Below are 24,499 nucleotides of genomic sequence, written 5' to 3'. Positions count from 1 at the left end.
CTCTCCTCCTCTGGGTCCTCCTGCCCGCTGGGGCATTGCCCTTTCTGGACTCTTCCGACGCTGAGTCGCTTAGCTCCTCCCCCTCCCTCCGGCGGGCTTTAGGACCCGGTTCCCAATCCTCATTCTCTGCTGTCCCGCGCTCCTGTACATTTGAACTTGCCTCTCACGCCAGCCCAGTGACCTTTCTCCTAACCGTTACACTACTTCGGTCACTGCTTCCCTCTTCCGGGACACTGGCCGGATCTGACCTCTCCTCCGTTGTCCGACTTTCTGATGGAGGCGTGGTCAGCCCTGCCTTATCTTCTCTCCCTAGTGGGGAATGCACTGGCCCCGATCCTTGGGACTCTTCCCCCCCACTCTGCTCTGGTGGGGAAGCTGGTCCTGATTTCCAGCTACTGCTCTGGGAGTCCCTGCTGCCCCCTTGCTCCTGGGGCGTTCCCCTTGGGAACCCCCTACCCCTGGCCACTGGCGCCCCCTTCTGTGAATCTTCTGATTCGCTGGATAGGCTCATGGAATCCCTCGGTCCACTGTCCTCTTCTCCTACGCTCCCCTCGGATTCTTCCCCTTCGCTCTCCATCTCCTCTCTTCCCTGTGCCTCTGCTCCTGAGCCCCTGACAGGTGTCATCTGCAAATTTGATCAGGATGCCCTTGAGTCCATAATCCAAGTCGTTGATAAAGATGTTGAATAAGACCGGGCCCAAGACAGAACCCTGTGGCACCCCACTAGTCACTCTTCTCCAGGATGAAGAGGAACCATTGATGAGCACCTGTCAGGGAACTGCCTTCGGAGAGTCAGGTGGTGGAAGGGCTCAAGGAGGCTAGGAGACCCTCGGATGCTGAGGAAGGAACCAGCAGGGGGAGAGAGAGAGTTCCCGCAGAAACTCAGTCGGAGGAATGGCTCCAAGATACTTCCAGTGAGAACAGCGGAGAGATCTCAGGACCTCCGCTGGGGACGCCTACTCCGCGCAGGAAACTGTCACGCAGAGAATCCAGAAGGAGAGTTTCCGTTAAGGAACTCTTATGTTGGCGTAAATTCTGGAAGCGCCCACTGACGGATTCTGCCAGCGATTGAGGTAGCCATACATCCATGGCTCCGCGGACTGGGAGAGTTTAGAAACTGATTGCATGAGTTGAGAACGCAACCATTTACGCACAAGCAGCCCCTTAACCCATTATAGCAATCCGTCAGTCTTCGACGCTGCGTGTGCGAAAGAGAGGCATCATGAGCAACCCAACTGGAGACGGAGCAGCTGGAGGAGCTGGAGTGGGACCAACTCTGGAGGAGAGAAACAGAGCGTTGGAACATCAGCTGGCACTGCTAACGGCGCGTCTCGAGGAGAGGAGAGCTCAGGATGCACAGGGGAAGCCCACCCCCATCGCAAGGAAGGTACCGGGGTTGGTACAGAAATTTGGGGGTGACCCAAGAAGCTACCAAGCCTTTAAGACAGAAATGCAGTACGCACTGAACCTGCAGTTTGATGACTTTGCCGATGAGGAATCGAGAGTGGCTTTTGTGATTGGGCACCTCGAGGGGGGAGCTAGAGAATGGGTGAGGCCCCTGATGGCATTGAATAATGATGCCCTAAAAGACTTGAGGAAATTCTTTATCGTGATGGACTTGATGTTTTCCAGCCAGATTGAACAGGGTGTGGTACGCAGACAGTTAATGGCATGCAAACAGGGGAATCAGTCCGTCCGAGAGTATTGGACACAGTTTACCATGCTCATACATAAACTGGGGTGGGACCTGTCTTCGGACCCGATTCAAATGCTGTTTGAAGAAGGGCTAGCCCTGGCGGTGAAAGATGAACTTTCCCGCGCTCCCCGTCCGGAGTCAGCTGACCAAATCGGCGCTTGCGATTGGAGCACGCCAAGAGGCAAGGGCTCTGGAAAAGCGGAAAGGGAGAGGAGAGCGTTGGAGTGATTTCCGCATTCCTGAGATGCCGGAGCAACCTTCCCCGCCAGTGGAACCAATGGAGATTGGGACTGCGCGCGCGCGGAATTTCAAACGTCAACGAAGGGCGGAAGAAGGAGGGGAAGAGCGCCAAAAAATGCTTCCTCTGTCAACAGCCAGGACATTTTGCCAGAGTGTGCCCACAAAGGAAGGGATGGCAAGGAATGGTGGGAGCTGTTGGGAGTGAGGAGGAGGGGGTTAAGGAGCAGGTAAAAGCCAACGCCTGGCTGCCAGCGACAGGGCACAGCAGCCAGGCCAAGGATCAGTGAACATGCCCAAGCCTGAACCCCCAAGAGCGGCTCTAGTCGTAGAGGTGCTGCTAGAGCTACCCAATGGACATCCACTCACGATAAAAGCCCTGTTAGACTCAGGCAGCTCCTGCAATTTCATGAGTAAGGAGTTTGCATCAGAGCACCAAATACAGACGCTGCCCTTAAGGAATTCCTTGCAGGTGACCACGATTGATGGGAGGGAACTTCTGGGAGGGGAAGTGAGCCAACAAACGGTCCCCATGACAATGAGGGTGGCAAGGCACAAGGAAGTCATTGCATTTCACGTAGCCACCCTGGCGGGGCCGCCCATCATATTAGGAATGAGCTGGCTGGCGTTACATGACCCGCTAGTGGGATGGCACCAGCAGACAGTCTCTTTTGGGTCAGCTCATTGCCTAGAACACTGCAAGGGAAGAGAAACTCAGGGGTTGGCTAGGGCAAGTCTGGCAGGGACGGTGGTGGGAGAAAAGGGAGAAATACCACCACAATACGCAGACCTGAGTGATGTTTTCAGCGAGAAGGAAGCAGATAGACTGCCCTCGCATAGACCCTTTGACTGTCAAATTAACCTACTCCCGGGAGCCCAGCTACCAGTGGACAAACTGTACGCTATGTTGGACAGGGAGATGCAGGAGTTAAGGGAGTTCATAGACAAGAACCTGAAACGAGGGTTCATCAGGGAGTCAAGAGCGGTGGGGGGCAGCCCAGTGTTTTTTGTGGACAAAAAGGACTCGAATAAACCCAGGCTGATCGTGGACTTCCGAGCCGTCAATTCGGTGTCAGAACCAGTGTCCTTTCCCATGCCCAGGATTGACGACATTCTGACCAGGGTGAGGAAGGGAAAGATTTTTACCAAGCTGGACCTGCGGGGGGCGTATAACCTGATACGGATGAGGAAGGGGGATGAATGGAAGACCACCATGTTCACCCCCTTGGGGGCCTTTGAGTATCTCGTTATGCCCTTCGGATTACAGGCGGGCTCAACATGCTTCCAATCCTTCATGCATCACATCCTGGGACCTCTGCTCTATAAGAACTGTGTGGCCTTCTTAGACGATGTGTTAGTCTACTCAGAGGATGAGGAGCAGCATGTCCGAGATGTCCGGGAGGTCCTAAGCAGGCAGCAAGCAAACCAGCTGTGGGTAAAACTGGAGAAGTGCCAGTTCCATACCAGAGAGGTGGAGTTCCTGGGGTACCGTTTGTCAGACAAGGGATTGGCCATGGATCCCAGTAAAGTCCAAGCGGTACTGGAATGGAAGACACCCAGAACCAGGAAGGACGTGCAGAGATTCCTGGGGTTTGGAAACTTCTATCGGAAGTTCATCAAAAACTTTGCCCACTTAACGGCGCCCATCACCGATTGTCTCAGTAGTAAGAAGAAATTCGCCTGGACGGAAGAGGCGCAGCGAGCGTTTGAACAGCTAAAGAAAGCGTTTGCGTCGGAGGAACAGCTCTTGCACGTAGATCTACAGAAGCCGATGAGGGTAGAGACGGACGCATCTGATCGAGCGGTAGGGGCAGTGCTTCTCCAGCCGGGAAAAGATGCGTCGGACTGGAGACCGTGTGCCTTCTTCTCGCGGAAGTTGAATAAATCCGAAAGGAACTACACAGTGTACGACCGGGAACTGCTCGCCATTCATGAAGCGTTTCGGCGGTGGCGACACCTGCTGATTGGAGCACAGCACAAGGTCCAGGTGTGCACGGACCACAAAAATCTGGAATATTGGAGAACGGCCCGAGTACTGAACCAGAGACAAGTGAGATGGGCACAGGAGTTCTCCAAATTCCATTTTGAGATCAGCTACGTATCGGGACCAGAGAACGTCAGGGCGGACGCTCTCTCTCGGAAGCCAGAGTATATGGAGGGGGAGGGAGCGCCCGAGGAAAGGCATATTATCCCAGAGGACCACTGGGTTTGTGGAGCAGCATTGGTGGGGCAAAGGGAACTGGTAGAAGGGACAGAGAATGATGAATATGCCCAAGATAAGCTCAGAGGGCTCCGGAGAGCCGGGGAGAACACAGGGGGGTTTAAAGAAAGGAACGGGGCGTTGTATTACAAAGGGGCATTGTACATACCGGAAGGGGAATTGAGGGGTAGAGTACTCAAACAACTACACGACAGCCCCACCGCAGGGCACTTTGGGCAACACAAAACCATGTGGTTAGTTACCAGGCAGTTCTGGTGGCCCAAGGTGAGGGAAGATGTACAAGAGTATGTAAGGGGGTGCAACCACAGCCAGCGCGCAAAGGGGGAGAGGGTGGCACCGGTGGGGTTGCTGGAACCATTACCCACACCTGAACGGCCATGGGAGGCAGTTTCCATAGATTTTATGACGGATTTACCAAAATCCAAGGGAAAGACTGCGGTAATGGTAGTGGGAGACCTGTTAACCAAGATGTGCCACTTTATAGCTTGCTCACATGCGGTGACAGCGGAAGAAACCACCAGGTTGTTTATAGAACACATTTTTAGGTTGCATGGCGCCCCCTTGAGGGTGGTCTCAGACAGAGGGAAACAATTTACGTCCAGGTTCTGGAGGAAGCTCATGAGCTTACTGCACGTAGAGGTCAATTTCTCGACCGCCAGACACCCAGAAACAAATGGGCAGGCGGAAAGGGCAAACAGTATTCTGCAACAATATCTGAGGTGTTATGTAAATGACAGAGAGAATGGTTGGGTAGAGAAAATGGCCCTGGCCGAATTCGCCTACAATAACGCGGAAAATGTGTCCACGGGCATGAGTCCATTTATGGCCAATTACAGGTGTCACCCTAGGGCCTTTCCAGGGGAAGGAGGGGAAAGATGGAGCGTACCGGCAGCGGAACATTTCGTGGAAGAAATGGAAGCCATACATCAACAGCTCAAGATGAATTTGGATAGGGCCAAGGAAGAATACAAGGAAGCAGGCAGATAGGAGCAGAAGGGAAGGAGAGACCATAAGGGTGGGGGACCGGGTGTGGTTGTCAACACAAGGGTTGCCATTCAAGGGCGGGTGCAAGAAATTGAGGCCGAAACGACTGGGACCCTTCGAAGTTATACAACAGGTCAATCCGGTGGCCTTCAGACTCAGGTTGCCAGACAACATGAAACTGCATCCAGTATTCCATAGGTCATTACTGTCATCATACCGGGAGGGGCAGGAATTTTTGGGACGTGAAGGTGAGGTTCCCGCGGCACCGGAAGTAGAAGAGAGGGAGAGCAGCAGTCATGTAGCAGAAATACTCGACTCTCGGTGGAAGGGTAAACAGGTGGAGTACTTAGTGGCATGGGAAGGGGAACCGGAGTCTGAAAATACCTGGGTACCGGCAGAAACGGTTGATGATGAGGTTTTAGTAGGAACGTTTCATCTCCGGTACCCAAGGAAGCCTCAGCCCTTGGCTAGGTTCTGGGAGGAACACTTCGGCACCACTGACGAAGAAGGGGAGTTCGAAGGGTTCCCAGAATCAGGACAAGAAGAGGAAGAAGAATCAGATGGGGAAGAGTATTCGGGAAGAAGGGACAGTAGTAGGTGGAGGGTGGTTTTTGAGTCATCCGAAGATGAGGAGGATTCTTTCAGGGGGTTCCCAGCCTCACCACCCAGAGAAGAGGGGGAAACGGGGCGTGAGGGGGGTCCTGGAGGGGAGGTGGATGTCAGGGAACTGCCATCGGAGAGTCAGGTGGTGGAAGGGCTCAAGGAGGCTAGGAGACCCTCGGATGCTGAGGAAGGAACCAGCAGGGGGAGAGAGAGAGTTCCCGCAGAAACTCAGTCAGAGGAATGGCTCCAAGATACTTCCAGTGAGAACAGCGGAGAGATCTCAGGACCTCCGCTGGGGACGCCTACTCCGCGCAGGAAACTGTCACGCAGAGAATCCAGAAGGAGAGTTTCCGTTAAGGAACTCTTATGTTGGCGTAAATTCCGGAAGCGCCCACTGACGGATTCTGCCAGCGATTGAGGTAGCCATACATCCATGGCTCCGCGGACTGGGAGAGTTTAGAAACTGATTGCATGAGTTGAGAACGCAACCATTTACGCACAAGCAGCCCCTTAACCCATTATAGCACCCTTTCCCCCTTTTTGAAAATAGGGACAACATTTGCCCTCCTCCAGTCTGCCGGGACTTCACCTGTTCTCCAGGAATTCTTACAGATGACTCCCAGTGGCTCTGAGATCACATCTGCCAGTTCTTTTAATACTCTTGGATGCAGTTCATCTGGCCCTGGAGACTTGAATACATCTAGACTAGCCAAGTATTCTTGTATTATCTCCTTAATTATTCTGGGCTGTATTTCCTCTGCTGAATCATTTGCTCCAAATTCTTCAGGTCGGGCATTGTTTTCTTTATCGGAGAAGACTGAGGCAAAGAAGGCATTGAGGAGTTCAGCCCTTTCTGTGTCCCCTGTTTGCATTTCACCAGCTTCTCCTCTGAGTGACCCCACTGTTTCTTTGTTCTTCCTTTTGCTACGAACATACCCATAAAAGCCTTTTTTGTTGCTTTTAACCTCTCTAGCAAGCCTGAGTTAATTCTGTGCTTTAGCTTTTCTGACTTTGTGTCTACACGTACTGGCTATTTGTTTGAATTCCTCTTTGGTGGTTTCCCCCTTTTCCATTTTTTGTACACATCCTTTTTTAATCTTAACTCAGTTAAAAGTTCTTTAGATAGCCACCCTGGCTTCTTTAGGCACCTTCCATGTTTCCGTCTCATTGGTATTGCCTGAAGTTGTGCTTTTACTATCTCCCTCTTAACAAACTCCCAGCCATCATGAACTCCCTGATCAGGAGAGCTTCAGGGCGAGGGAGACAACATTACAGATGACAGAAGAACTCACAGTGCTAGGGATAATAGTTTCTTTGATGCACAGGAAACTAGCCCTAACCCTAACCCTAACCCTAACTGAAACCGAAACCTGCTAAAGGGCAAGAAACTACAAGAAAGAAACAGCTGGAGGGAACAACTCATGGTTTCCATTGTCTCTACACAAATGCACAAAGTATGGGAAACAAGCAAGACGAATGGAGCTTTTAATGCAGGATGGCAAATATGACTCTGGTAGACATTATTGAAACCGGATGAGACCCATGACCGGAATGTAGGAATTGAGGGGTATAACCTGTTTAAAAGGAATAGACCAAACAGGAAGGGATGAGGAGTAGCCATTATATATGAAGGATGTGTACACTTGTGAGTGTACGCCTCCAGCAGGAGTCTTCATATGTTCTTATGTTTTTAGTTGGCTTTTCAGGACCCCTTGTCCTGAATGCTCCCTGCCTCCCTTGGCCTTGTAGCTGGGCTCTGCCTCCTTCCTGTGCAGCCTCAAACGTCTTGTGTGTGAGGACAGATTCTGGGTTGCAGCTTCAAATACCAAGCACAGTACAGCTAATGGCTGATAACTGTGTGTGCAGAATGCATAATTCAAGATGTGTTAAAAGTCACCTTAAGGGCAAGACGCGACCCATGAAAGTGGATTTTGGAGAATTGGAATTTGCTTGCAAGAAGTGGAATTTATACCTTTGCTAATTTGTTAGTTTTAACTTCTTTGAGTCTGGCTGTGGTGTGTGGAGGGGGAGAAGGAACTAAATTTAAGATGCTTATATTTAATAACAAGATATTGGTTTTTTTTAAAGGGTGCCTTACTGAAACAGATATCAAAAGCAAACTGACATTTTCAAAAATCAGAACTGCAGATTTGTGGAGTAACTCAGTTTAATTTCCAGGTTCTTGCTTTGAACTTGCTGGCCCATTGAAGCTGAGAAAGGCAGCCCCTGTGCCAGCTGCTCCCCCTGGGGCACCAAGGGTGTTCTGCAGTGCTTTCTGTGGCCTCTGCTCTGTGCTCATGGCTCCTGAGGGCCGCTGGAGGCAGGCAGGCAAGAGATTGCTGCTGCTGCCAGTGCCACTGCCTTCCTCTGACCTCCACCACTTGTGATTCATTGGCTGTTTCTGCTAGCAGAAGGAAAGAGCTGCCAATTTGGCCATTGCTTGAAACGCTGCAGAAGAGAGTGACGTTTGCAGCCACTCTCTCAAGCCCTCTCAAGCCCTTGTTCGTTAGCGAGACACAAGGTTGGAGATGGTAGAGGCAAACACTGAGGTCTGAAAACAGCAGCAGTGACTATATTTGTATTTAGAGCACGGAATTAATTTATTGTGTCAGATGCATTCTGTGATAAGACCAGCGGAGCATTACAGTGACTGAGGAAGAGAGAGTCCAAGGGGGCTAAGTGGGGAAAGCAGAAGCCATGTTTTGCCCAAACGTTCCCCAGCCAGAACCCATCTGTCAGAAAAGTGGGGAAGGCCACCAGCAGTGCTGATTTGTCCTGTTGCAAGGGGACTGTTGCAGGCTGTTTCCATGGGTGCCCAAATGGCAGGAATGAGTTCCCTGATCTGATTCCCTCAGATGTTTTGGAATGCAACTCCCATCAGCCTCCACCTCATCTGACTGGGGCTGATGGGAGTCGTAGTCCAGAGCATCTGAAGGGTTCCAGGTTGGGGAATGCTGGCATCCTGGCATCAAGCCTCCTGAGTTTTCAGCACCAGGTAGAAACCACAATCTTTGTCTTTTTCTCTCAGAGGAATGCTACCATCTCAGCTGCTGCTCAGCTTCTCTGTCTGCAGTGCCCTTATGCATCATATATGCGCAATTATTTATATATAAAGTTTTACATAACAAATTTATTTGGAGAAGTGGCAGGCTTTAAATTGAACCCCTCTAGAGTCGGACACGACTAAACAACAAAAGATGAAACTGTTGGTCAAAAATGTAACAGCACAGGAAATGGAAGAATTGGAAAATACATCTGGCCTCAAGATCTGTCATAAAGCAAAATACCTTGGCATCTGAATCACTCCAAAAAACATCGAATTGGCAAAGATGTACCATAATTGTGACAATGTATGTTGGAAATGTAAAGAAAAAGAAGGTACCTTCTATCATATGTGGTGGACTTGTCCCAAGGTAAAGGACTTCTGGAAAAAAAATTATAATGATTTTTTAAAAAAATGATGAAATATACATTTATTAAGAAACCTTTCTCCTTGGGATAGTTGGTACTGAACTGCCCAAAAAATACATGAAAGTATTTTTGTATGCCACAACAGCTGCTAGGATTTTACTAGCCAGTAAATGGAAAACACAAGAATTACCAACGGTAGAAGAATGGCAGATGAAGATGATGGAATTTATGGAGCTGGCGGATCTCACCGGGAGAATCCGTGACCAGAAAGAAGAGGGTTACCAAGAAGATTGGAAGAAAGTTAAAGACTATTTCAATAAATACTCTTAACATTAAAGATATGTAACCACTTCAAAGAACCAATCAGGCCTAGGACAAAATTAGACCTAAATGTATAAATAAGAAAATGTACTATAAGAAAGATAAAGAAATTGGAATACGACTGTAATATTGTTTTATGAAATAATGATATTGGAAACTGCTACATTCAAATTAAGAGGAAATTCAGATGGAGGAGATTAGAGGAAGTCAACTAAAATGTTTATGAAAATGGATTTTAATTAATTAATGGAGTTTCTTTTTTCTGTTTAGGTATGTTAAGTCTGTTATTCTTTTTTCTTATTTTTTACTTCTATATTGTTGTTGTTATGTTGTTGTGTTGTTGTATATTCTCTGTTTTGTTATGTCTATTGAAAATTAATAAATATTATTGTGGGGGGGGGGGACATCAACTTGTTTCAGTATAATTATGTGAAAGTTTGGAAAGAGATCAAAGGGAACCTCGAGATCTGAAGTAGGCTAAACCTCTAATTTTTAGGAAGCATTTCCATCATCAAAATGACCGTGGTTCCCAAACTACTTTTTTTTATTCCAAACAATTCCGATACTGGGTGGAACAGGCTACCTCAAAATCTGGCAAAAAGAGATTTCCAAATTTTTATGGCAGGGAAAAAGACATAGAATTAAACATCAATTTTTAATTGATACAAAGGAAAGAGGAGGCTTTCCCCTGCCAGATTTAAAATTATATTATGAGGAAGCCTGTTTCACCTGGATAAAGGAATGGTGCATGCTTTAAGATCCCAACCTCTTAGAAGGGTATGAAAACAGGTACGGATGGCATGCATACCTGTGGTATGGGAAAGTTAAAATTCACAAGAACGTCTTGAATCACATTGTTAGAAAATCCCTGTATATGGTCTGGGAGAAATATAAAGATCTCTTAGAGCCAAAGGCACCTTGGTGGATCTCACCAGTTGAGGCATCTGCGGTAAAAAGGAAAAACACGGGAGGAAATTAGCCAACATATAAAATACTATTAAAGGAAGAAAAAAATGAATTAAAGCTGAAAAGCTTTGAAGAGATAAGAGAGAAAATAGCAGATTGGTTCCAATACTTTCAACTATTTGAAACATTCAAAACAGATAAAAAACGGGGCTTGCGACAGAGGCAATCAGATTGGAAACAGATTTGGTCAAATCCAAAACAAAAGCTATTTCTAAAGGATACCGACTCCTCCTTGACTGGGAAGTCAAGGAGGAGGAGGTGAAAGTGGCCATGATTAAATGGGCCCAGGATTTTGGGTACAATATTGTCAGAGCTGCCTCTAGGTCCCAGCTCACAGAGGTCCAACGCTAGGCTGTAGTAATGTACAAAAGTCTTTATTGAAGTTCAGTTTCCATTTCAAAGCCACAGCGTGCAGCCCTACGTCTTAAAGCCTAGACCGGCGAAGTCCCGTCTGAGTCTCCTCCCCTATGACACCAGTTTAAGATCCTAGCCCGGCTCCACCTTTTACGCTGCTCTCTCCTCCTCTGGGTCCTCCTGCCCGCTGGGGCATTGCCCTTTCTGGACTCTTCCGACGCTGAGTCACTTAGCTCCTCCCCCTCCCTCCGGCGGGCTTTAGGACCCGGTTCCCAATCCTCATTCTCTGCTGTCCCGCGCTCCTGTACATTTGAACTTGCCTCTCGCGCCAGCCCAGTGACCTTTCTCCTAACCGTTACACTACTTCAGTCACTGCTTCCCTCTTCTGGGACACTGGCCGGATCTGACCTCTCCTCCGTTGTCCGACTTTCTGATGGAGGCGTGGTCAGCCCTGCCTTATCTTCTCTCCCTGGTGGGGAATGCACTGGCCCCGATCCTTGGGACTCTTCCCCCCCACTCTGCTCTGGTGGGGAAGCTGGTCCTGATTTCCAGCTACTGCTCTGGGAGTCCCTGCTGCCCCCTTGCTCCTGGGGCGTTCCCCTTGGGAACCCCCTACCCCTGGCCACTGGCGCCCCCTTCTGTGAATCTTCTGATTCGCTGGATAGGCTCATGGAATCCCTCGGTCCACTGTCCTCTTCTCCTACGCTCCCCTCGGATTCTTCCCCTTCGCTCTCCATCTCCTCTCTTCCCTGTGCCTCTGCTCCTGAGCCCCTGACAAATATAGATCTGATAGAGTGGGAAAATCTATGGAAAGTAAATTGGAAATTTACGGCGTGTTATACGCTGAGGGAAAACTTTCAAAAAATGTAATATCATTGGTACCTGACTCTTTGGAAGCTTTCAAAAATGTATAAAAATGTATCTAGTACTTGTTGGAGATATAAAGAAGGAACCGGTACAATGTTCCATATGTTGTGGTTATGTAAAAAAATTAAGATCTTCTGGGATGATGTTTACATAAAACTTTAAAAAATGCTCAGGATTTTATTTACAAAAAAAACCCCAACAAACCAACAGAAGCCTTTTTACTCGGAATTACAGGACCAGACATTCCTAAGAATGTAAGAGAAATATTTTTATACGCAACTGTCGCTGTGAGACTTTTAATAGCGACTAACTGTAAAAGTGATAAAATTGGTTGAATATGCAGTTAGCCAAATTAACCGAAAAAATTAAAGACAAGTCAAAGCAAGTATTTATTGCAAAATGAGAGGTTTTCAAAATATACCTTAAGAACAATTGTGGTAGTATGAAATTGGTCACTGCCTTTGAATAACCTCTGTAATTATATTAAGTAAGAAATAAGGACACAGGAGAAATAATACTTTATTATAAAATAATCAGATTGGTTTATGCAACAAGTTTGTAAATATAAAATGAAGTATGGAGATGACGGGAAGTTAAATGTACTTTAAGAAGATTAATTGTCAAAATATATCAATTTATTTTCTTTTTGTTAACTTTGTATCTATGTAGCAAATGATGTAAATATATGTTTTACATAACAAATTTAAATTATGAATGCTAAATTGATGTTGGATAAAAAAATAATATGGCATTAGTGATACAGTGTTAAAAAGTATGCAAAAATGTAATAGAAAAAGGGTGAAAGATTTAAGTTATATTATGTCAAAAGTAAACAATATGTTAAAGGTGTTTAAATATAAGGAGGAAAGATCGGAGACATAATAGAAGTGATTTTAATAATTAGAAATGAGTTTCAAAAGAGGGTAAGGATTTGCTGTATCTGATTGGACAAAGAGGAACACAAAAAAGGGAGGCGCCAGGAAGTCAAGAAAGAAAGTTTTGTAAACATGAATTTAAAAATTGGAGTTTTTATTTTTTTATTTCTTCTCTTTTTTTGATGTATATCTGTGATTGGTTTTACTGTTTTGTACTTCTTTGATGTTTCATCTTTTTCTTTAAAAATAAATAAATATATTTAAAAAAATAAATAAATTCAGACACACCATTCACCTCCTCATTTAGGATTCCCTGATTCCTTTGACTTCCATGGTTACCATTATCAATCTTTTTTTTTAATCTGCTTATCTTATTTTCTCTATTTTGTTCAAAGAATAAGAATCCATTTTTCCATAGTTTTTCGTACCTTACAAGCATTAATCAAATCCTGACAAAGCATCCTTCATGCTGTGTGGACATTGTGGCTCTTCTTTGGCTTAAACCTGGTTGTGTGCTGTCCAGGGGCCATGCGTCCCATTGTGCAGCCTGAGGCAAAACAAGAAGCCACTTCTCCTTGCTTCTCTGACAGCAGGTGGGGCACCCATGGTGGCTCTAGATGATGGTGATGATAGAGATAAAGAGAAATAATTTATTATTTATACCCGCCCATCTGACTGGGTTTCCCAGAGAAGTGAGGAGAAGTGACCGTGGCTTCTTGCAAGATCTTGCAAGATTCCACAAGATTCCTTGGGGCTCTCATGAGCTTCTCTGCCAGCAGTGGAGGATGGGTGTGATGCCCATGATGGTGCTACCCCCTCATACTCTGCCACCGGAGACTGCTGCCTGTGTTTTTAAAAATTGTTTTTGAATTTTAATTGTACTTGATTGGTGGCTGGCTGCCTTGAGGTCTTGTGAGAGGAAGCAGGAAATTAATTAACGACATTGATTGAAGGAAGGAAGGACCAGCTATTCTGTGGAGTCCCCAGTCTTTTTGGGGGTTGAGGGGCACATCTAGAAATCTAGGAAAATACCTACATTTCCCCCTCAAATAGAAGAGAAGACAGATAAAATGAAAGCAGGCAACAGCCCCCAAAACAAAGCCATCCCCAACCAAGCAAGAAAAAAGAAACCCTTCATTTTAAGAAAAGCTGGGTGGGGTGGTGGAAGAGGCCTTGGCAAGTGCTGGGGGGGGTGTGTCTGTGCCCTCTGCTCCCCTCTGCACAAAATTTGCATATGCTAATTTATACTTATGGGTGCAAAGGGGAAAGGGCATGAGATTTGGGGCTTGGTGCAAGTTGCCCACCCTAAGCCTGCCCCTGCTTTCTCTTCCCACCCCCTTTCCAGATTGGCCATCGAGATTTTGATGTGGAGAAGCGACTCCGGCGTGACCTGAAGAGGACTCATGCTCTGCTGGCTGACATGCAGCTCCTGCTGGAGACCTCAGGGGCAGATGCAGGGTCGTCCGGGGGCAGGGAGGAGCTGGAGAAGCTTCGTGGCAAGGTGAGAAGCTGGATGGATGGATGGATGGATTGGTTGACTGCATTTATTATTATTATTTATTGAATTTAAATACTGCCCTATACCCAGAGGTCTCAGGGTGGTTCACAAAACAGATCACAATATATAAAATAAAAAGAAAAAACAATAACCCAATAATAGAAGTAAAAGAATTAATCTACATCCCCAACCCATTCTTTATTTTTTAAAGTGCCTTCAGTATAGACAGGCATCTTTCACAGGAAGCATTTAGAATTTAATTAAGGCAATTAGTTAAATAGATTGTTTCTGTCTTTAATTCCTTGGACCACACTAATTAGTCTCTCCTCTGTGTGTTTGCTTCTGCCTTTCTACTGCTTGCAATCGCCAAGCTGTGCTTTCAGCATCTGTTGTTGGAGGGGAAAAGGGATCCTGGAGGGGCCTGGTTTTGTGGACCAGAAGCTGCAGGGAGAGAATCCCGAGATGGATCTCCTTAGATTAGGAACGGGGTGGGGTGGGGGAGGAGAGAGAGTCAAAGGGGTGGGGTGGGGGTGTAGAAATCATTCACTTTAAACATGCAGAGCCCCACATGTGTTGCTAAATGCTTTTCGGGAAATGAGAAGAGTCACAATGTGTTCTTCCATATATATGCTGCCTTTGCTTTGGCTGTTGTGGAACTCCTGGCGTCAAACACTGGAAGTTTTCTATCCAGGCTCCAGCCCTCGCTGCCAGTTAAGAGCATAAGGAGGGTCCTGATGGGTCAGGCCAATCCCTACCCCCCAGTGCAGCCTCCTCTCCTCACAGTGGCAAAGCAGATGTCTCTGGGAAAGCCGCAAGCAGGATTCAGGCACAAGAGCCCCTCTCCTTCAGTTTCTAGCAATGGGTATTCAGGGCTGCCCAAGATGTTTTGGCACCTAAGGGAAACTGCAAAATGCTGTGGCTCCTGCTGCCCAAGGCATTCGCCTCACCTTGCCTCATGGTTGGGCCGGCCCTACTGGTAGTCAGAAGTTTTGTTGCCACCACCATAGCCTGGATCAGAGCAAGAGGCGGGTGAGCAAGCAAGCCATGTTGCAATGGACAAGGGGAGGTGCAGACCCAAGGGAACACTAGATAGTGGACTTCTTTCTGGGGTGCAGGTCCCCCCTCCAGCAGGTGCCCAACCATGCTGGTTGATGGCATCCCCTAAATGGAAAAAAACCTGACAAGTTGTTGTAGAAAAGTTTGGCATGTGATGATAAAGTCAAGACTAGCTGCAGGTGTTGGTAAGGGCACAATGACTTTATTCAGGTAACATAAGTGCTGTGCTTTGTAAATACCCAAACAATAATGTTTGTGTGGAAGGCTCCTCAGCCAGCAATCCAGGTGCAACAGATTGGAGGCATGTGAGAATGGGATTAGCAGGTGGTGTGTGGGGAGAAGGGGTGATGGAGACTGCTCACAGCTACTCTGATTCAGTCCTGCAAAGCACATCCCTACGCCTGACAGAAGAATTGCATGAAGGGTAATGGCAATTTAGTGACACCAGTCTTCCAGAGCCATTAAATCAATAATCTGCTTTGCTTATTTCCATTGAAAACATGCCATTCTGGAGACGTAGGCAATTACAGCTAGCACACATCTATAATTAGGATAATAATTCTGGGTAAATAGCATCTGTGAGCTGCAGCTGTTTCTACCTGGCTTGATGGGAGGAGGCAGCAGGAGGAAATAGATGGTCAAACCTTTTCTGGGCTGATGCCCTTGGCTGTGTGTTTGCAGCAAATGCTGTCCTCACAGCCAGTCTCTACTTGCCATGCCATTATGTGCAGGAAAGTCCAGGTGTCTGGCTCCTTTGCAGAAAAGCAGGGTTAGGGAGGGATGGTTAACAATGGAGAAAAATGTTGGGAGGAGGGAATCTAAGCCGTTTCCCTGCCTTCTGCATTTCCTGATAAAACTCTTTCCCCAAACTGAGCTGCAGGCATATATTTGAAAGTGGGAACTAAAAACACCTGACCTGCTATGAGATATATTCTCCCCATTCTGAAAATACTGTGAGGGTAGCAAGTTGTGGGTGAGTTTTCTCAATCCATGTATTTTTTATGTGATTTTTATGTGATTATTTGATAAAACTAGAATACTGACTCCTGTTCATACATGCATCTGTATTGGACTACAGCATGGATTTTAACCTCATTTCTGTCTTGGTCGTTTGGATACTGAAGCTGTGGTTGTTAGACTTCCTCCTTTGCACTCAGCATGCAAAATAAGCTCTACATTTTTAAAAAAGTGTGTATCCCATCACTGGCAGAGGAAGGGGGTGCAGTGGGTGCGGGCCACCCTCGGTGTCATCTCTGAGGGGGGGTGACATTGCCGCCCGCCCCCCCCGAGCCGCTCGTCACGGGTGGCACCCCCTGGGATTCTCGCCTCGCCCTGCCCTGTGGGTGGCTAGCCCCGCCCCTGGGTGAACAGCATGCGTGCCGTTCCGGGGGCCGGAGCAGCTAGCTCCGCCTCTGTTTCCCATAATAGATGACTGGAGTCTTCTCACCACAAGCCTTTAATCAAGGGAATGGAGCAGCTCCTTTACAAAGAAAGGAGAGAAAGAAAAGGTTTTCTCCCAATACTGTTACTTGTGGATATCGGATGAAGCTGAATGTTGAAAGATTCACTGGATCCTTCCTGAATCATCTGCAGCTCTGGCTTAAATATTTTGCACGACAGAACTGTATATCAACAAATGCAAAAGCAAAACATAAGCAGAGCCTGTCAAAGAGACCCTCTCGTCCCTTCCAACTGTACAGTTTTATGATTCTCTGAAAGGGTTTCCCACATTTCCCTAGGATGAAGAGCATTGTTCTCCAGTGCTCCTTTTGCCAGCATTTGGCAGCTTCCCTCATCTGACATGATGGCTTTCACTTTTAATCTGGCCTGAGGAGAATTTTCCCCTCTGTTTTTTCTGGGTGTTAATGCCACATTTAAAAATTAATCTCCACTGGTCTGCTGGGCTCTTCTTTGGCACCAAAGACAGATGATGTTCATTGACTTTCATTTTCCCTTCATCTCATTTGGGCTTAATTGGGCAATCTGTAATGATTTGACAAAGGCTTTTACGAAACACTGCTTGCTTTTTTTTAACACCCCCCCAAAAAGAGTTTTTTCTGCAACATTGACCTTTCTGGGAGCTGTTGCCAGAATAAAACAGGCTTTCTCTCACCTGAGTCAAAGACTCAGTTTGGCCCACACAGCCCATGCGTGTTTGCACACACACACCTCAACAGATTTGTTTTAAAAGGCATAAAAGTCAGCAATATATTATTTGAATACAAAGTTTTATTATTTTATACTATGTTTATTGATTCCTTATGTTTTCTTTCAACCCCCTTTCTCTTACGTTAGGAAGGCAGGCATGGTTAATATGCACTGAGCCAACCATCCACCCTGCAAAAGCAATGCAGCAAAGCAGTAAATTGAGACTTACACTGCAAACCTTGGGTGGAGAAAAGTGAACAAAGAAGTAAATAACTATGTTACTTATAATTCCTTATACTGGGGAAACACTTGCAGTGTGTAACAACTTTTAAAGACTTTTAAAATACATACACTTTTAAAGATTTTTAAAACTTTTAAATATTTTTAAAATACATACACAAAACTAATGTCTGAAAAATAATTGCTAATTTCCCGATCACCCTAGATATGCAACATAACCTTAGGAAAACAGGATAAGTTAGGCAAAAGACAGCCAGGTATTTTAAAGTGATTGTTAAATTCTTCCACGCCCACAAAGTCTTTCCAAACCAGTCTGCTATCGTACAAACACATGTATGCCTTCATCATACACTCATGCCTTCATCATACAGGCAGACACCCACCCCCAAGTAATAAATATTATATGCAAGCATTTCACTCCATTCAGAACTTGGAATGCATTTCAAATAACTGTGGTCGGTTGTTTCATTGAGCTACACACAGGAAAGTAAGGGGGTGAACAATTTCCCTGACAAATGCAAGCTAGTCAGCCAGGTTGTGATAGGATTGCAATGGAAGGGCATTTTCTACTTGAAGTAAGACTTGCAAAAAGCATTTCTTCACCTTACCTGGAACCTAGCATGATTACAAAAGTATCATTTCCTGAAATGAGTAATCAAACCAAAATACAATTGAAGGAAGCTTACTCAATAATAAATTTACACGTCAAAACTCCTTGAAAGGGTTTGCACAGAGTTACCATCTATACATCCTTTTTTATAAATTCTCCATTAGGGTATAACATGCTGAAAAATTCACTGTTGCTGCACATGGAAGCTCTGCTTTTGACAAACAATTTATTGCTCATTTTCCCTTTGGTTATACAGTTATAATGCTTCTGGGTGTAAGTTTACTCTGCTGCCCAGCTTGTTGGGGTGCCACTCCCCACAGGTCTCTTCTGGTCAGCAAAAGAAGGAATCTCCTGCCAAGTTAAAGAAGCAAAGAGCGGTCAGTAGACCTGATCTTTATTTGTTGCAACAGGGTTCAAACACACAAAGAGTAGGAACCCCTAGCATGGGCTTGCATGGACTTTTAAGACCTCCCTCCCTTCCCATAATACATTTCCAGATATATCACCAACGTGTCACTAAGAAGAAGGGAATCTGCACAGTAACATGAGTCCATCATTCATCCCTGTTATCAGATTCAGTTCACCACCTAAGTATCCACCACCAAGAGAACAATAAAATACCCCTCCACTCAAGATGCTGTTAGTTGTCAGGGACTCCAGTGCTCCCACTCCCTCCCTGTCTGCTTCCTCCCTTCCCCTCCCCAATTGTTTGCCTTCAACACTCTGTGGCCCCTGAATGAGCACGCTCTGTCCTCCTTGGACTGTCTCTTCTCTTCTCTTCTCTTTCTTTCTTTTTAAAAGTTGCAGGCTAACATATTTCTGCACTGATGATGATGGGGAAGGGAGCAGTTGACAATGGCGCTGGCTCCATCTGTGTCATCCTGCCTTCATAATAATTATAATTTAAGAATAATTTATTTTTTATACCCCTCCCATCTGGCTGGGTTTCCCCTGCCACTCTGCTTATTGGCTGGAGTGTGGCGGAATTTGCAGTTTTTAAGAGAGGATGGGTGGAAACTAGGATCTGGCATGCAGGCATCTCATGTCTCTGTGTACAATGTATATTTGCCTGCTTTTCCAGTAAATATGTGAGCTGGCGAATTCCTGGCAGTGGAACTAAATGCTAACAGCAGAGGGTTAAACCTCGGAAATCTCCTAATGACAATAAAGGCTTCTCAAGCCCCAGATGAGTAATAAAAAATAGAAAGCTGCAGTAACTTTAAAGGACAAGGTGTTTTTGCTGGATGAAATGGGTTTTAGCAGGCATGGTGCATTAGCCCCCCCCCCCCCCCCGCAGCACAATAGCTCATGGCTGGGATTTGTTCATTAAGAGGCTTTTGGAGCTGGGTTTTGTATGGGAGTAAATCCTTTGCCAAATCCTTGGGTGGGCAGGGGGGTGGGGGTGTTCCAAAGTCACACTTTCTGTCAAAGGAAATTTCTCTTGCACCCTGTGACTGCGGGAGAGAGACCATGTGGGATAGTGGTTAGTGTTTCTGACTAGGACCTGGGAGCGCAGGGTTCAAATCCCCACTCAGCTATGAAACTTAGTGGATGTGACCTTGTGACTACACTGCCTCTCAGGCTGGTCTACTTCTCAGGGTTGTTGTGGGAATTACAGGAGGAGGGGGAGAACCCTGCATATGCCAGGGGGGCAGTGAGATATACGGTAAATGTCCTAGTTTTGTAATGCTGGTCAAGCTGGTCATATGACCATAACTGTGGCTGCAGGAGAGTAGCAAATAAATGAGAAGCACCCAAGCTGCCCTCTTAAGTGGATATTATAGGTAAGACAATACAGGTAAATCCAGTAGACATTATTATTATTATTATTATTATTATTATTATTATTTATTATATTTTAAAAATAATGTTTGGTTTTATTATGGATCTTTATTGTTTTATTTTCTATATAGTTTATTCTTAGGCCCACTGCTTAGAAATGCTATTGACTGAGTGGTATATAAAGTCCTTAAAATATCATTATTATTATTATTATTATTATTATTATTATTATTTTAAATAAACTTACTAGTCACTCTTTTTGCTAGTGCAGCCTAAAGTGAATTAAAACAATATGTAAATAATATACATTTAGACCATCATAAAACAAAGCATAGAAAAATCTAAAATAAATTCATATTTTTAAAATGCAGGATTAAAACAACCTACCCACCCAAGGAGGCCACAGATAATTAAAAGCAAAAGGCCTGGTGGAAAACAAATGTTTTTGCCTGGTGCCTAAAGATGCATTGCAAGGGACGCGGGTGGTGCTGTGGGTTAAACCACAGAGCCTAGGACTTGCTGATCAGAAGGTCGGCGGTTTGAATCCCCGAGACGTGGTGAGCTCCCGTCGCTCGGTCCCTGCTCCTGCCAACCTAGCAGTTCGAAAGCATGTCAAAGTGCAAGAAGATAAATAGGTACCGCTCTGGCGGGAAGGTAAACGGCATTTCTGTGGGCTGCTCTGGTTCGCCAGAAATGGCTTGTCATGCTGGCCAGATGACCCAGAAGCTGTACGCCGGCTCCCTCGGGCAGTAAAGCAAGATGAGCGCCGCAACCCCAGAGTCATCTGCGACTGGACCTTTAAAGATGCATTGCACAAGTGGGGAGCCACTTCTGAAAAGGTCCCTGTTAAGTTGTGGGCGAACATATCAGACGACACAGTGATTCTTCAAACAGCTCTTGTTTATTCCGAGGCCAGAACTGAACTGAACTGAAGAGCTCAGTCAGCCTGCTTATATAGAGCTCCAGAACAGCATAACTGTTGCAACTTTCTAAAACTATCCAATCACTGAACGTCACTTTTGATCCTTCATTTACATACAAACTATCCAATCCCTGAACGTCCCTTTCGATCCTTCATTTGCATAACTATCTACAGTATCCCTCTGCTGGCCCAGGGTGAGAACTTCAGTACATAACAGTCCCATTACGTGTTGCCACCTTCTGGACCTCCCATGGAGAGGGCAGAAAGAGGGCGACTCTTATGATGACCACAGATTCCAGGAAGGGTCATATGGGGAGTGGTGGTCTTTGAGGTACTGGGGTCTTGAGCTGCAAATGGCTTTACTTTGAATTAGGCCCAGTGGCTAACTGGTAGCAGTTGAGCCAGGATTTGTGTTATATGCTGAGACTGTCTTGCCCCAGTGAGCAACCTGGCCTCTACACCAGCTACAGTTTCCGAACTGTCTTCAAAGGTAACCCCATATATAACACATTGCAGTAATCTAACCTTGAGGTTGCCAGGGCATAGGAGACAGAAGTTAGGCTATTCCAACTTCTTAGTAAAAGAAACTGAAATGAGATCTCCTCTTGCATTGGTGTAGCATTCAGAGGTGCCAACTTGAATGAAATATTGGGGGAGGCAGGTAAGCCCCAACTCCACATAATCAGTCACATAGCATGTTGCATACACAACATTTGAATGGCAATACCCATCAATTTGGGTGGGTGGCCCCCTCATATATTTTATTTGGGAGGCTGAAGAATCCTCAGCTCATAGGAGTGTTGGCTCCTATGGCAGCATTAATCTAGAGGAGGCTTCACAAATCTTGTTTTGGACTTCAATTCTCATCAGCCCCAGTCACCCCAACCATATGATGCTGGCCTAAGGGGCTGATGGGGGCAGGTGCCTTGCAGAAGTTAGAAAAGACGAAGAGGATCCAACTTGGGACAGAGCTTTGCCAGAAAGCCAGCACATTTTGCAGCCTTCATCTCTCTGTTATGCATAGGAAGGGCAGCATTACGTTTGAAAACACATTGTCATTCTTTTTAGTTTAAGACCATCATGATTTCCAAGAGTGTCTCACAATCAGCTCTGCAAATTGCAATAACCAGGAGAATTCAACAAACAGGAGAAAGGGTGTTTTTTTCGGAGGAAGGGGAGAGAAATCCCCCAACTTTTATATTTTATTTTTTTAAACCCACAATCTGTATGTTCATCAGAATCAAAATCTCTTTAGAGTTGTGTTTGGTAAGTCTGAGGCATTCATTTTAAACAGGTATCTAACAGATGGCAGGACGCTGCCAACTTAACACTGTTGATCTGTTCATACATTATGCATCTTTTTTGATGGGAATTTCAATTTGTTTGTTCCCAAGTGGGAAAATTCCATTATGCAGATGTAAGAAGCAAAAAAGAAAAGAAAAGAGGAAAGAGCAACAGAGATGGGGGGTGGGACCAAGGGAGCATTTCTCTCTCTCTCTCTCTCTCTCTCTCTCTCTCTCTCTCGTGTGTGTGTGTGTGTGTGTGTGTGTGTGTGTGTGTGAACAACCTTGCAGAAAGGGGAGGAAGCAAGAAACAGATAAACTATCTGTGTTTATAACCTGAATTAAGGATGAGGAAGGGTGGTACAGCTATAGCTGTTAAACAAAGCTTTGGTTTTTGGGGTTTTTTACAGCTAAAGAGATTTTTTCAGTTGTTGCTGGTGACTAGAAGATGCTTACATAAGATTAATGGGCCCTGAGGTCTGGTGGCTACTAGTTATTGGATATGCCCCATCAGAACTAAAGAGTCCAAAATTCTGTTTTCAGTAATGGCAAAGCAGATGCTTCTGGAAAGCCCACAAACAAGACATACCAGGCAGGAAAGAACCTTCCGCCATTCTATTTTGTCATCAGTTATCCTTAAAGATACACTGCTTCTGTAGCTTGGAGATACAGCATATGACAATCATAGCTAATAACCATCAAGAGGTCTCTCCTCCTCTGTGAACTTGTCTGCCACATTTCTAAGCTTTAGAAGTTGGTGCCATCCCCATATCATGCAGCAGAGAGTTTTCTAAGTCAGCTCCATGTTGCATGAAGAAGACCTTTCTCTGACCTTCCCTCAATCTCCTGGTCAGCCATTTCATTGTGTGGGACTGTCCAGCCAGAGAGAAGCAGTTTGACCTTGGGGGTCCTTTCAAGAGGCATCTGGTCATGGGAACAGGATGCTGGACTTTTGTCTGATCCAGCAGGACTGCTTTTAGGTTCTTCTGGAAGGACCAGTCATGCTGAGACTCCCCACCCCCCTTCAGGGCTGGATTCAGCACAAGACGCAGGCCAAACGGGGGGGGGGGGGGGAGAGGGGTCACCTCACCTGAGGCTCCAAGTTTCCCCTTGAATAACCAGCCACGGTTATTCCCACCCATGTTATTTAATCCCACCTCATTCCCCAGGGTAGGAGAATTTAATTATCATCTGCAAAGTGTTGTGCATAAAAAGACAAGGCTGTTTTCAGCTCCTGCATGGAAAGGGATTCCTGCTTGCCATGAGTCTGCCTAAGCTATAATTCTCCCCCAAGACCCACCTGCGGATTGATGGTAAATTACAAGGTGTTTCATCAAAATATCACCAAAGGCACAGCAATATCACTGTAGTAATATCACAGCTCTCAGAAAAGCTAAATGCTTCTCTGGCCTGGTTGTTGATGTTTGTGTTGTATTTCACTATGACTTGCGGGGCCCAGAGGGGATCCTGGTGCTTGATGCCTCTGACGGAGATGGATTACCTGGGACTGATGTGATCCAGCTGGCTTATCCTGTTCTGGAAAGTTCCAGCTATGTATTTTGAAGATGCTTCTTCTGAGAGCATGTTACACTCAAGACAGAAACTGCTGAGGGATGACGGAAAAGGGAGGCTTGAAGCTTAGAAGGACTCCGCCCCCCGCCCCCCAAGCAAGTCTTTCAGACCTCATGGTCTCCTCTGCAAGGTCCAAAATGGAAATCATGAGGCTGGTCTCCTCACCATTTTCAGCCTGCCCTCAGCTCCCACCCAGCCACCTACTCACCCACCTGCCTACTTTGACCAGTCGGGGGTGGGGTGGGGGGACGACACTCTATTGGCTTGCTCCTCCTTTCTCTCAGTGTTGTGCCATTCAGCAAAGATGAGAGCAGGGGAGCCTTTACCATATGTCCTGCCGGGGTGCAAAGATCTGCCCAGCACCCCCAAATTTAGTTTAGCTCCCAAATTAACTTTTATTATGCTTATGTCAGACAACACGGTGATGCCTTATCTCTTGTTTACGAAAGGAGGAAAAAGAAACAAACTTTTTTATTTGATCATTTATTTACAATACACTTATACTTGCTGAGTGCTGCCGTTGTGAATGACAAGCGCCGCCACTGGTGTGGTGCGTCTTTTGTAAATGAGTGTACAAAGTTGAAAGTCCAAACTGAGCAAGCAAAAGCCACTGCACTCTCTACCCCCTCCACCCAAATAAAGACCTTCTTTTTGGAGAGTAGCACAAACAAGAGTAAGAAAGAAAGGACAGAGGTAGATGGGATCACTGTGGAGCAGTGCAGTGAGTTATATAGCTCACCCTCCCACCCACCCCGTTCCCCAATCTTGTAGTGTAGAGTACGGTTATGCACAGTCTTAAAGCCTTTCTTGCATTGTATCACTAGATTGCAGGCATGAATCCCCCCCATATGCA

General features: G+C 46.0%; 1 protein-coding gene across 1 annotated transcript in view; it reads left to right on the top strand.

Annotated features, from left to right (window-relative positions):
- Nucleotides 1-24,499, top strand: part of MYO18B (myosin XVIIIB) — a 303,099-nt gene that overhangs the window by 192,621 nt on the left and 85,979 nt on the right. The window contains exon 35 of the mRNA XM_079957728.1: nucleotides 13,881-14,036. Within this exon, the coding sequence (XP_079813854.1) occupies nucleotides 13,881-14,036 (156 nt within the window). The remainder of the gene's footprint in view (nucleotides 1-13,880; nucleotides 14,037-24,499) is intronic.

The sequence above is a fragment of the Podarcis cretensis genome (assembly GCF_951804945.1).
Source record: "Podarcis cretensis genome assembly, chromosome: 16".
In the NCBI taxonomy this organism is placed as follows: domain Eukaryota; kingdom Metazoa; phylum Chordata; class Lepidosauria; order Squamata; family Lacertidae; genus Podarcis; species Podarcis cretensis.
This window is presented reverse-complemented; position numbering and strand designations above follow the sequence as displayed.